Raw genomic sequence first — 12,440 nt, forward strand, 5'->3', positions numbered from 1 at the left:
ATTCTATTCAGCATTTAACTAACTGAAGTAACAGTGTTGGCTAAATCCAGTAATTTTAGTTAAGTTCGTTCTGCAGGTTTCAGCGGTTAAAATGGCCATCATCATCTCCTTAGACCTTCCAAACAAAACCATATCACTAAATAAGATATTTGCTCATACTGAAGATAAATAAACCACCAAGCAATTCTTACAAAAAGAAAGAAAGAAAGAAAGAAGAAAAATGAGAGAAAGAATTAAGAAGAAAAGCCACAATTTAACACAAGTGAACAAGGGAGTTGCAAGATGTTCTTGGATTATTTTTTAGCATCATGTAGTTTGAACTTATTTTCAAAAACTGAGCACTTTTCTGAGGTGGTTGCTGCTAACAACGACTTTGCCATTCCAAGGACTTTAAAACATTACCTCACAAAGCAAGCACAGAAAGCTAGCGCCGCCTACATATATCGGCTGAATTCCAGAAAGAGTTGAAAAGTCTAATTAGAGGAAAACTTTCTAGAAATTAAGTACAATCTGTTAAGAACTCCCAGAATGAGCCTGTTTTTGCAGCAAATCCACACTGGTCGTCCAGTTATAACATCCGCAACAAAGCAGATTGACTGAAATTAGAGAAGTCCATTAAATTCAACACAACAATAAAAACCCTAATTAACTCCTCAGTACTTGGCGACTCACTTGAACAGCCGTTTTGGCATTCGATAGTCATCGAATCAAACTACTCATTGTCGTCGCCGAAGAGGCGGCGTAGCCTGGGAGCGAAGAGGCCGGAGGGCTCGAGAGCGGCTTCGGCGCGGAGGCTGGACTTGATGTGGTTCATTCGATCGACGAGGCCTTTTTGCTCTTCTTTCAGGGCGGATGTGTCCTCTTGGAGGTCATTGAGGCGGTACTTCTGCCCCAGTGATCGGACGCTCAAAAGTAATATTCCCGTCATAACGAAGAACTGTATGAAGCCCTCTTTCCTCTTCATTGCGATCGCTGCAAAGCCTAGTGGTTTATTCGGGCTCGGGACGCCGGCGGGAGAGTTCGGCGGCGCCGACGAAGCCATGCCAGGATTTGTTTTTGTTTGGCAACCGGGGAACGGGTCCGCTGTCCAGTCTCCAGCGTTCGGAGAAAAGAGAACTAAAATGGTTAAATCAGCCTTGTGTTCGGTTGCGCCTCTTATAACAAGGCTTTCTTGTTCGGTTCGGAAATGGATTGGAATGGATTTGTTTTGTTCAACCCTAAATTATATATATACACACCTTTTTTTTTTTTTTTTTTGGGGGGGGGGGGGGGGGGGGGGGGTAGAGAAAATCTTATAAAATTAAAAAATATAATATAATATATCTAAAAAGAAAATACTTTTTAATTTGATTATCTAAAAGAAAATGCTCTCTGGCTTGAATGAAAACAATAAAACTTGGGACTGGGAGGAGAATAGATTATTAATTGTCTTTCTCAAACCAATAAAACTACGAACATAGAAAATGGCAAACAAGGTCCTCAGAGGAGCGGACTTGGATCAACAGAGGCAAATGAAAGAAACTCCTGATCTTCAAGTAACATGGCCATCTCTGTTCCATCCAAGGTTATCCATGCTTCTATGCCATCATCCTCGTTTGTTTCCATTATGTGAATCAAATTCATGAACACTGGTCCACTTATCTTGTGGCTGCCCACCCAGTTGGGTTTTCCCCACCCAAAATCAGTGTCATATATCCCAAATTTGGACCAGCTAGTGAATCCATAGTAGTCCACTGGACCTTTGGAGTATAATTCAGCCATCTCTTTCACATTCTCACAAGTTATTTCCACCCCTTCACCACTCTGCAGCTTCTTCACAAAATCAGCATCAATTCCTGTGAATGTCTCCCTCAGCTTGAGAACCAGGGAATGCAGCTCTGTGTCTTCCTCGGCCGAGCATTTTGTGTATGGTATCCAGAGGAGGTTCCCGATGGAGAATTCTGGCAAAGGCGGCACCATTCTTCTGCGTAAATCCACTGCGTGAGACAGTATCGATGGCCTCCTGGAACCTGCAATTGATTCTGCAACGGACATGGCGAATTTCCAGATCAATGCGCTCACAACCTCAATCCGGGAGGGGTGCCTCACGCCTGAGCTGATGGCGGCTTTGTTCTTGAGCGCTGCTACTGCTGGTGCATTGAAGATGAATCTCCTGGTAATACAATTCCCTGTTCTGACCATGGATCTTCCCAGCAGAGTTATCGAGCCCATGGGAAGTTTATCGCTTGGTGGAAACAAAGATGTCGCATCGAAGGTAGGGGATACGCTCTCAAAGCAGCCTTGAGCACAAGCAGCCCAGCCTTTGAGAAATGCACTCGTCGATATCCCATCAAGAATCTTATGTGAAAGGCAGAAGCCAAGAACAATCCCGGAACAGTCAAAGACATTCACCTGAATCATAATGATACCAAGAATCTCATGTTAAAAGGTGGAAACCAAGAACAATCCCAGAACAGTCAAAGACATTTACCTGAATCATGACTGGATGAATTCCTGCATAGGGCTGGATCTTGGCGGGATGGCAGGGGTAGAAGTGATTCAACAAATCGAGATCGGGTTCTCTGAGGAAATCAGAGAGATTACAATTCACCCGGGCTTCTGAGAAATACAGTCCCTCGTCGTTGCAGTCAATGGAGAGCTGGTCATCTTGGATTCTTCCAGCGAGGGGGTAGAAGGGAGTTAACGCCTTTGACAGGGATTCTTTCAACTTGTTTAGTGCCTCCGCAGCTTTAGCTTGGCCGCTGGAGTCGTCTTTCAGATAACAAAGGGAAACAAAGCTGAAGATAGTAGGATGCAGTTGATCTAGAAAAGACAGCTTATGGGTTCTCAAATGGTGAGGAGTTGGTGAAGATGGTTTAACGTTCTCTACGGAGATGACTGTAACTTTGGTCGTCATAGTAGTGGCTATCAACAAAGTGCTTATTTGTGTTTGTATTGATGAATCAAAGAGAATAGAGCTTGGATGACTAAATAAAGTGGTAATTAACGGTAGGTCCAAACTGAAAAACTGCCATTAATACATGCTATTAAGTTCAAAATTAAATCTCGTAACTTCCAACGTTTCTTCTTACTGTCCAATGCTATATAAGCAGAATTCATTGTTATCAAATCACGATTAATTATTCTCTCATTTTCTCAGTTTCTAATTAAATATGCAACTAAAAGCTAAAAGGGAATTCTTCTTCAGGAAAGAATATCAAGTTGGTGTGGCTTTGAGCTTCATGCACCCCAAAAAAGTTGGAGAAAGAAATTTAATTTGAGGAACAAATAACAAATCTTCCCTTGAAAGCCAAAACATCAATTAAAAATGAATGCTACCAAAATTCGCTATTACAATCTGTTTTGTTTCTGCTATATTATCGTTTAGGGGTGTACAAAAGCAACTACTGTAACAACTGACCGTTAAGCTAAACGGACAACTCTCGGGTAAAGCTATGGTTTCTGGTGTTCGCCACATTAATATTCCTCAGCATTCCTCTTCATTGGATCGGGGGGAACTACAAGTCTTGAATTAGTTCTTCTACGCATGATGAGAGCAGATAATATTTTACCTGCAAGAATTCTAAAATTGCTAGCAACTGGACTCTCTGATCTTTTGATAATCCTTTAATGAGGACCCAAATCCTGAAAGCGCAACAAGCTGAAGTTACCCCCAGAACATCATCAGAAATCTAATGCCCCGCATTGCTTGCTCTGTATAGTTTTGGTTCCATTACTTTGATCATTATGCTTTTTATCATCATTACCGAGACCTCTACTTCGTCCAATGCCTAGCTTTGGCAAACCTCGATTCAATCCCTCTAGCAATACACAGGCTTTACACCATTTCTGCACATTAGAACAAAAAAATATGATGAGTGACTCATGCTCTAGTTCAGATGTCGGTTTGGACAAAAATACAAGTAAAAAAAAACAAAGAGAAAAAGGATGACATGTACACAATTGCACTGCTAACTTGAGACTAAACTCTGAACAAGAATACAATCCACAAGGTTCAACATATCACTAAGGGCAAGTTTATAGAGAAATCTCAGTATGGTATAATAAGGCTAAGAAATACGTCAATTTCACAATAAACATCTCATAATTCAACATCAACTGGTGCAGGTTGAAGTAAATGCAAATGTTACCTGGCTAGAAATGTAACCACAGCGTTCACAAGTTCCCTGCTCTGGCATTTTAGTAGAAGTGGAGATCCTGAAATTCTCACCTGATTTAATGATGTCAAGGATGGCTCTAGGTCTGCATTAATTTACCATCAAGATGTTAAATCAAGTATAACATTATTTTCTGTGTCACTAAAAGGGCACTTGCAGCTGAAAAGAAAATAACTACATAACAACCTGATCCTTTCTAAATCTTTAATGAATTCACGTGCAAAACCACGATAAGCATTCGGTGAATAAATGCCTACATTTATAAGCAGATGAAGGTTTGATTATATCAATACAAAAGACGGAATAGAACAAGGAAAATGTACAACCATGGCATCACAAACCAAGCCAACAGAAAAAATCGACCACCATCATTGAAACAATTATGGAACAAATGGAGAAAGAAAATAATAAAAGAAAACTCACTCGCTGCAAAAAATGAAATAAGACAACTCAAGCCTGCCACCGTGAGGACTACTAGAGGTACCATATTATGAGAATAAAAAAATAGAAGAAATCTCTAGAACAACAAATGTCGAGATATAAAATTAAATCATGTAGGGAAAATATATGGAGCAATACTTGTTCATCAAATAAAAATTAGAGAAATATTCATTAAAAAATGTGTTGAACAACAATTACCAAGAAGAAGGTAGCAATAAGCTCAAGAATTTCCACTTCATGGGAAGAGCTTCGGAAAGGGAAACTACAAGTAAATGCAGCAAAACATGCAAGGAACCAGTCCATCTAAAAATAAAGCTGGAAAGCCCATTAGGTAATAGCCAAATAAATCTAAAAATAGTGCAGATAGAGCTCAACGAGGAAAAATCAATAAGGTGTTAAAGGCCCCAATTGGGAAACTCCATTCAGGCGGTAGCCAAATTGAACTTAAAATTGTCCAGGTAAAGCTCAGGGAAGAAAAGCCAATAATATGTAGAAATTCCTGGCCTCAGATGAATTGGAAGATTCAGAGGCACAAAATACAAATCCACATAGTAAGCTATGAACACCAAAAGCTTGCAATTACTCATCAAAGAAATTCAAAAAGTGCTATAAGAGAGAATGGAAAGTTTCACGGATGCAATATGATGACTTCAAACCAGTAACTTAAATATGGGGCTGAAAAATTACACTCAGTTGAGAAGTAGTCCAGCTTCTTAAAATATGCATACGTTGACATCTGGTCAAGGTTTGACAAGTAAAATCAAAATAATCAGGGTAACAGAAAAATGCTATATTAAGGCATAAGTCAGCAATCCCGTGACAAGGATATATAACAATCTCTTTCTCGTAGGTGTATTTAAAAGGCTTGCATCTTGGAATTGGTCCATCTTCACCAGTGGTTATAGATGTGCATCGGCTCAACCTACATCATGACAAGCATAACCTCAATACCCCAAATAAGAGAGAGAGAGAGAGTAATAAACCTTAGACAAGAATTACCTAGCAATGTCACCTCTTAATATGTTTAAAAGAACTGTTTCAGCAATATCATCTGCATTATGCCCGGTAGCTAGCTTGTCCACTTTCAGCAATGCAGCACCACGATCAAGAGCCTTTTAGATACAGTGCTCCACAATTACAATCAAATTTAAGAATTATTCATTACAAGAAATCATGCACATAGGTAGAAACATTTTATTCTCCATCTAATTTAAAGGCTTACAAATGTTGGAGTTAATTCCTTTGCAAAAATGGAAAAACAAGTCCAAAACACAGAAAGAGCCACGTTAGAGTACCATCCTCTATTTGAATGAAATTCTTACAAACAATGCACTTGTATGAAGTATTTGTAAAGAATAAAAAATAAAAAGAAAGAAGTTTTCCTCAAGGCACCAGTGTAAAGAATAGAGCATGCATATGGTTGTTAGCTTTATCCCTTAACATTCTATGACCACTTGATCTTGAACCATGTATGGTTCAATCTTACTGTGATTCTTGCTTGGTAATGAATTTCTTGTAACCCACATACATAAACAGTGTTTAAAAAAAGAGAGAGCAAAAGCTGCTTCTGGTTTCCATTAGATTCATTATTTTGATATGTTTGATATATGGCAAATTTAAAAAATGAAGGAATTTGATTTGACAGAGCAGCAAAAATTATCCAAATTCATGAGAGCAACAACAAATTAAGCAGATTACTAGTGTATCTTTGAAAAATCAAACCTCTAGCAGCTACTAGGAACAAATTAGTCCACCAAAAGTAGGTTTAAAACCACAGTAGTACTGTTGCAAGAATGGAACTTGTAATAATGATAGTACATTGGTAAAATCAGTATGATATATTAACATTGTTTTAATAGAAACCCAAAACCATTAATGATGAGAATCATGAAAGGCCAACTAACAATGACGCAATCGAATCAATCAATCCAATCAGCCATGTCGGAATTGGATAAATACTAATTTCTTTTCGATTAGGATTCTTGTTTAGCAAGTTATTTACTTTATTTCTTACGTAATTTAGGATTGAGTTAGTTTTATTATTCCAACTTGTAGTTGGATTAGGTTAGTTTTATTATTCTAACATGTAGTTGGATTGGGTTAATTTTGTTATTTCTACTTCTATTTGGATTGGGCTAACTAAAACCCATTAGATTTAGGATTTAGTTTATTACTAGGTTTAGGATTTTTCTTAGTTTTCAAGTAAAATTAGGATTTAATTATTTTTGCCTATTTAAAGGCTTTTCCATTGTAAAAGGAGGAGAAGATGATGAATTTTATTTGAGAGATTTCTCTTTTTCTATCTTGTTTTTCAATGAACAAAATTTCGAACTTATCAAATGATTGATTTCTTTGTAGCGTTCAAGACTTGAACTTATCAAAGATCTGGGCAGTCTTTGCGGCGTTCAACAACACAATTCTTGATTCTTGTTTTCGCACATCAACGGGTCTAGATTTTAATATAATCTAGGTTCTTGGTTTGTGAATCGACAGGTCGAGATTTCTTAGCCTTATATCCGATTTTGGCTTCTCTGGGTTCGTTTCAATCTTTTGTGGGTTCCTTTGACTTCGTTCCATCGCGGGTTCGCATCAATTGGTATCAAAGTTTCGGATCGTGCATCAGTTGGTATCGGAGTTTTGGTTCAAAAATCGAGTATTTATCTATCCTTGTTTACTTCTTTTTCATTCCTATATCAAAAAGATGCTTGAAAGTTTGAAAAGTAGGCAACCACAAAAATTTCTTAATGTTGGGAGGCAACATAGGCGTGACGTTTGGGCTGAATTTGAGGAAGAATTAAATTTCATGAGAGTGTTGCTGAAACGTCTAGAAAAAGAGAAGAAACATGAAATTGAGAGTACATAAAAAGGTGAGGATGATAGTGGCAATCAAAATGTTCATAATATTGAGGTTGAAGAAAAAGACAAGGGCGAGATAAAAAAGAGTCTCGTTGTTCAAGAAAGTGAGGTTGAGAAGGCTCTCATGGAAAATCAACAAATAATTTTACATAAGTACGAGAAGCCCTACGAAACTAACAAATCTCTCCAAAGTTTGGTTAATTATTTGTTACAGGATTTCGAGGATGTGACCTTTGAACTTGGTGAACCATTCCAAGTGCTTGGAAAGATTCATGACTATGTCGACAAGCTTATTGTTCTAGTTTACGATTCGAGAATGAATCGTGTTAAAGAGGGAGGGAATGATGAGAATCATGGAGGGACCGACTAACAATGACGCAATCGAATCAGTCAATCCAGTCAGCTGTGTCGGAATTGGATAAATACTAATTCCTTTTTGACTAGGATTCTTGATTAGCAAGTTATTTACTTTATTTCCTACGTAATTTAGGATTGAGTTAGTTTTATTCTTCCAACTTGTAGTTGGATTAGGTTAGTTTTATTATTCCATGTAGTTGGATTGGGTTACTTTTGTTATTACTACTTCTATTTGGATTGGGCTAACTGAAACCCATTAGATTTAGGATTTAGTTTATTACTAGGTTTAGGATTTTTATTAGTTTTTAAGTAGAATTAGGATTTAATTATTTTTGCCTATTTAAAGGCTTTTCCATTGTAAAAGGAGGAGAAGATGATGAATTTTATTTGAGAGATTTCTCTTTTTCTATCTTGTTTTTCAATGAACAAAACTTCGAACTTATCAAATGATTGATTTCTTTGTAGCGTTCAAGACTTGAACTTATCAAAGATCTAGGCAGTCTTTGTGGCCTTCAACAACACAATTCTTGGTTCTTGTTTTCGCACATCAACGGGTCTAGATTTTAATATAATCTAAGTTCTAGGTTCGTGAATCAACGGGTCGAGAATTCTTTGCCTTATATCCAATTTTGGCTTATCTGGGGTTCGTTTCAATCTTTTGTGGGTTCCTTTGACTTCGTTCCATCGTGGGTTCGCATCGATTGGTATCAAAGTTTCGGATCGCGCATCAGTTGGTATATAGAAGCCTGAAACCAGGCAATCATAGAATTGTAAGACTAGTTGTCAGAAAAAGACAGATGCATCAGATAATGAACTTGGAAACTAAACTAGTTAATTTTGATTTGCTGCTGATGACAGATAAATACACAAACTGGTTGACTACTGAACACATAGAAATAAGCATAAAAATTCAGAAATTCTTGGTTTCAAACCCAGAACAGAAGATAAAAATTTAAGTGCAAATTGCCGTGTATGGAAGAAAGGGCAGAACCAGAACGAATTTGAGTTCATCCATATGAAAATGCATAATCCCCCTACCTGGCGACGAAAAACCCCACAAAATGTGCAATTGTTCTTTAAACCAATAATCTTCACTATTTCATCCATTGTCCATCCATACAGGTCCTTGTAAGACACCACTTTTAAAGGCAATCCATACTGAAAAAAAGCAGATAAGCACAGAAGTCCTTGCTTACAAAGACAGAGCAGATCTAAAACATATTATAAGCTAAAATATACGTGCTCAGAACATAAGTACAGACGTCAATAAATAATAGTTCAGTCAATATTTTCGGACAAAATAAATCAAAGTTATTTTTTGTAAGAAAAAAGGATACGCATAAATAACAATATATGGGCAAAAAATTGCTAAATGACAGCTCATCTCAAAAATAAAACAAAAAAAGTAATTTACTTAATGGACTCAGTTGTCAAAGGCTCAAGGTGCAGTGAGGCACAAGTATTTGGAGCCAAGGTGCAAGGCATAGGCGTGAGCCTTTTGGATGCAAGGCCCACATTTATTAGATAGCTAATAGGGTGTTTTTATTGTTTTGTCAAATTTCTTTTAATTTTTTCCTAGTTATTACTAGTTAGATTTTAACAAGTCCATCAAAAAATAAAAACAGAAAAATTATGACAAAGGCACAGAAGGCAGGCCCCTTGCTCCTCAGGGTGAGGCACATGCCTTAGAGCCTAGGTGCGCACCTCATAGAGCAAGGCACCCTCAGCTAAGCCTTGAGCCTAGGGCCTAGGCACACCTCAGGCACAATTTTGACAACTATGCATGAACTTAATTTCCAATGTGCAATGAGACAACTATTCTATGTGATACCATAGTATGGTAGAAACTTTGCTGCAAGATCACAATTGAGTCCATGAGTGCATTGAGACAACATTGCTGCCAAAGTGTGGTTAGTACAAATAGACCATCTCCTTAAGGATTATCCATTGTTCAATGTCAAAAAATATGATAGAAAAGGAACAAACTAAGTAAAATAAACGAGAAGGATGAAAAATACAACTATGTATTATAACTATGGAACATTTATATGGACCTATAACTCAATAACAACGGTCACCTGGATTTCATTTCTTTTGACAGTTTCAAGAGAGTCATCCCTATATCCTGTGATGCCTTCATCAACTGACAAGAGAAAGAGATCCAAGCCATAATTATGCCGACGATTCAGCTCTGACAACACATAAGCAAGTACAGTTGAATCTGCAAGAACAGGGGAGACCAAGTCCATAACGTTAATATATAATTAATTTTGACTGAATTGATTATAAAAAGAACAACAGCATGATCTCTAAGAAGTAATAAGTCCACAAAAACAAACATGTAAAGCGGGGAGCATGAGCAAATGGTCAACGGAATATAATTCAGAAAGACAAGGTTCTTCTAGAAGATGATCATAATTAATTGATCCAATCAATTATAGAAACGAAAAAAAAGACTACAAGTTCTTTCTTCCGAGCATTATAATCAGCAAATTCATATTTTTGGAAATTCCCCAAGCAATCAGACAAACAAACTTGCTGCGATACCAAAATCGAAATTGAAGTAGACGGGCATCAACGCACTCATCACCTTTGCCACCAGAAGCTCCAATAGCAATGCGCTCGCCGGGCTTGAAAAGCTGATTATCCACGATAACCCTGTGGATCTCCTCCTCAAAGACGGCGAAGAAACACTCTCTGCAAATCTTTTACAGCCACAGGAACTTTAGGTTTATTAAAGCCATAGCATACAGACGGTAGAAGCTGAGGCGAGAAAGCAGAGAAATTTACCTGGTCTAGGGTTTTGGGTCTCTTGAGAGCGGGCCTTCTTTGGTTGCAGATACAGCAGAGTCGTCCCCCGCCGCGGTCGTTCTTCTTCGGCATCTCATCTTCCATCGTTCCAATAATGTTGAAGCTTACACCCACTCAGAATCACCTTACGCAGGTTTCAAGCCCTCTCTCGTCACCACCTCTATATTCCAGTTTTTTTTTTTTTTTAGGGGTGGTGGATGGGTTAAACAGTGTAAAATAGTGACATCCCACCTTTACCCAATTTATAGGAGTAATGATGTTATCGAAATACGATGATAATTTTATTTAATTAAAAATATTACTACTAACTCGCTAGAGATGAGAAATAAGTTGGGTGGTCCATGGGCTGGCCCACTCGTCTGTCTCATAGCCTGGCCTGGCCCGGGTCATTATTGTAGCAGATGGGCCGGGTCGGTCTACCCAGCAAAATGAGGATTGTGCTAGGCCAACGATATATGGCCTGCGGCCTTGCCTACCAAAATGACCCGTAGGTTGGCCCACCAACTGGCACGCTAAAATGGCCCAGCTTAGCCCACCAAAAATAAAAAAAAAAAATTTAAAAATTATGTTTAGTGTAAACATAATTTTATTGTAATGGTTGTAAGCATAATTATGTTTATAAACATAATTTTAATATAATGTTTGTAAACATAATGTTTACTTATAAACATATTTTAAAAAATATTAGTTACATTTGAGAAAAAAATAAAAAAAGTATTTAAAAAAATTAAAAATAAATAGTTCACGGGCCAACCCAGCCCACTTTAGCCCATTTATTAAGGGCCACAGGGCCGTGCCGGGCCCTAATTTCTATTTCCCTGGCCCAACCCATCTTCCTCGCGGGCCAAATTCAGCCCGGCCACCAAATGGGTGGGCCAAGTGGGATACGGGCAAGGCCGACCCGACCCGCGCCATTTCCCATCTCTAGTCTGAGCCTACAAAAGAATAAACAGTTAAATGGCACATAAAAATTATCACACAAACATTCTGATATTTAAATCAAACGCTAAAGATGTTGAACACTTGAAGACTATATTTACACCATTATAAAAGACGTACCTTATTTATAGAGAAGTATTGATGTGAAATCTAGTGCTCTGATACCAACTAATTTGACCCCGTGATGGAACGAAGTCAAAGAAACCTATAAAAGATTGAAATAAACCTTAGAAAAAGCCAAAATCAAATAAAGGCAAAGAATTTCAACCCGTTAATTCACAAACCAATAACCTAAATTATATTAAAATCTAAATCCGTTGATATGCTGAAACAAAAATCAAGAATTGTGTTATTGAATGCCACAAACACTGTCCATATCTTTGATAAGTTGAGGTTTTGAACGCCACAAAAAAATTAATTATTTGATAAGTTCAAAGTTGTGTTTATTGAAAAACAAGATAGAAAAGAGAAATCTTTCAAATTCAATTCATTATCTCCTTTTTCAAACATCTTTTTTGATATAGGAATGAAAAAAAAATAAAACGAAGATAGATAAATATGTGATTTTAAAACCAAATGTCTAATACCACTTGATGCAAAATTCAGTGCTCTGATACTAAGATGATGCGAACCCCATATACCAATATGGCACTCACAAATCAAATTGGAACAAAACCCAAGAAAAATTAAAACAAATTTATAAAAGATATAGAGAAAAAATCTTAACTCGATGATTTTTGGAGAATCACAAACAAAAGGCACAATCGCCATTTCCAAGAATGAAGGTCGAAGATAAGTCAGATTTGATCACCACAAGTGTTAATGTGATAAAATCTAAAAGTTCTTCAAAAATAACAAGAGAAAAGCTATCAAATTTGC

At 37.4% G+C, this 12,440-nt stretch overlaps 3 protein-coding genes across 3 annotated transcripts; all 3 read right to left on the reverse strand.

Annotated features, from left to right (window-relative positions):
* Nucleotides 1–359: 359 nt before the first annotated feature.
* Nucleotides 360–1,198, reverse strand: LOC127807290 (uncharacterized). Its single transcript, XM_052345003.1, has 2 exons — nt 673–1,198; nt 360–596 (listed from the first exon to the last, which is right to left on the reverse strand). The coding sequence occupies exon 1, from the start codon at nt 1,040–1,042 to the stop codon at nt 713–715; it is 330 nt and encodes a 109-aa protein (XP_052200963.1). The 5' UTR covers nt 1,043–1,198; the 3' UTR covers nt 360–596; nt 673–712.
* A 126-nt stretch (nt 1,199–1,324) lies between these two features.
* LOC127807949 (stemmadenine O-acetyltransferase-like) lies at nt 1,325–3,178 on the reverse strand. The gene is made up of 2 exons (XM_052346195.1): nt 2,471–3,178; nt 1,325–2,391 (listed from the first exon to the last, which is right to left on the reverse strand). The coding sequence occupies exons 1-2, from the start codon at nt 2,894–2,896 to the stop codon at nt 1,480–1,482; spliced, it is 1,338 nt and encodes a 445-aa protein (XP_052202155.1). The 5' UTR covers nt 2,897–3,178; the 3' UTR covers nt 1,325–1,479.
* Nucleotides 3,179–3,280: 102 nt separating this feature from the next.
* On the reverse strand, nt 3,281–10,834 carry LOC127807950 (cytoplasmic tRNA 2-thiolation protein 1). The gene is made up of 10 exons (XM_052346196.1): nt 10,602–10,834; nt 10,402–10,516; nt 9,890–10,032; nt 8,850–8,969; nt 5,598–5,710; nt 5,428–5,520; nt 5,286–5,326; nt 4,344–4,410; nt 4,131–4,242; nt 3,281–3,828 (listed from the first exon to the last, which is right to left on the reverse strand). The coding sequence occupies exons 1-10, from the start codon at nt 10,704–10,706 to the stop codon at nt 3,664–3,666; spliced, it is 1,074 nt and encodes a 357-aa protein (XP_052202156.1). The 5' UTR covers nt 10,707–10,834; the 3' UTR covers nt 3,281–3,663.
* Between the last annotated feature and the right edge of the window lie 1,606 nt (nt 10,835–12,440).

The sequence above is a fragment of the Diospyros lotus genome, chromosome 8, assembly GCF_014633365.1.
Source record: "Diospyros lotus cultivar Yz01 chromosome 8, ASM1463336v1, whole genome shotgun sequence".
NCBI classification, from domain to species: domain Eukaryota; kingdom Viridiplantae; phylum Streptophyta; class Magnoliopsida; order Ericales; family Ebenaceae; genus Diospyros; species Diospyros lotus.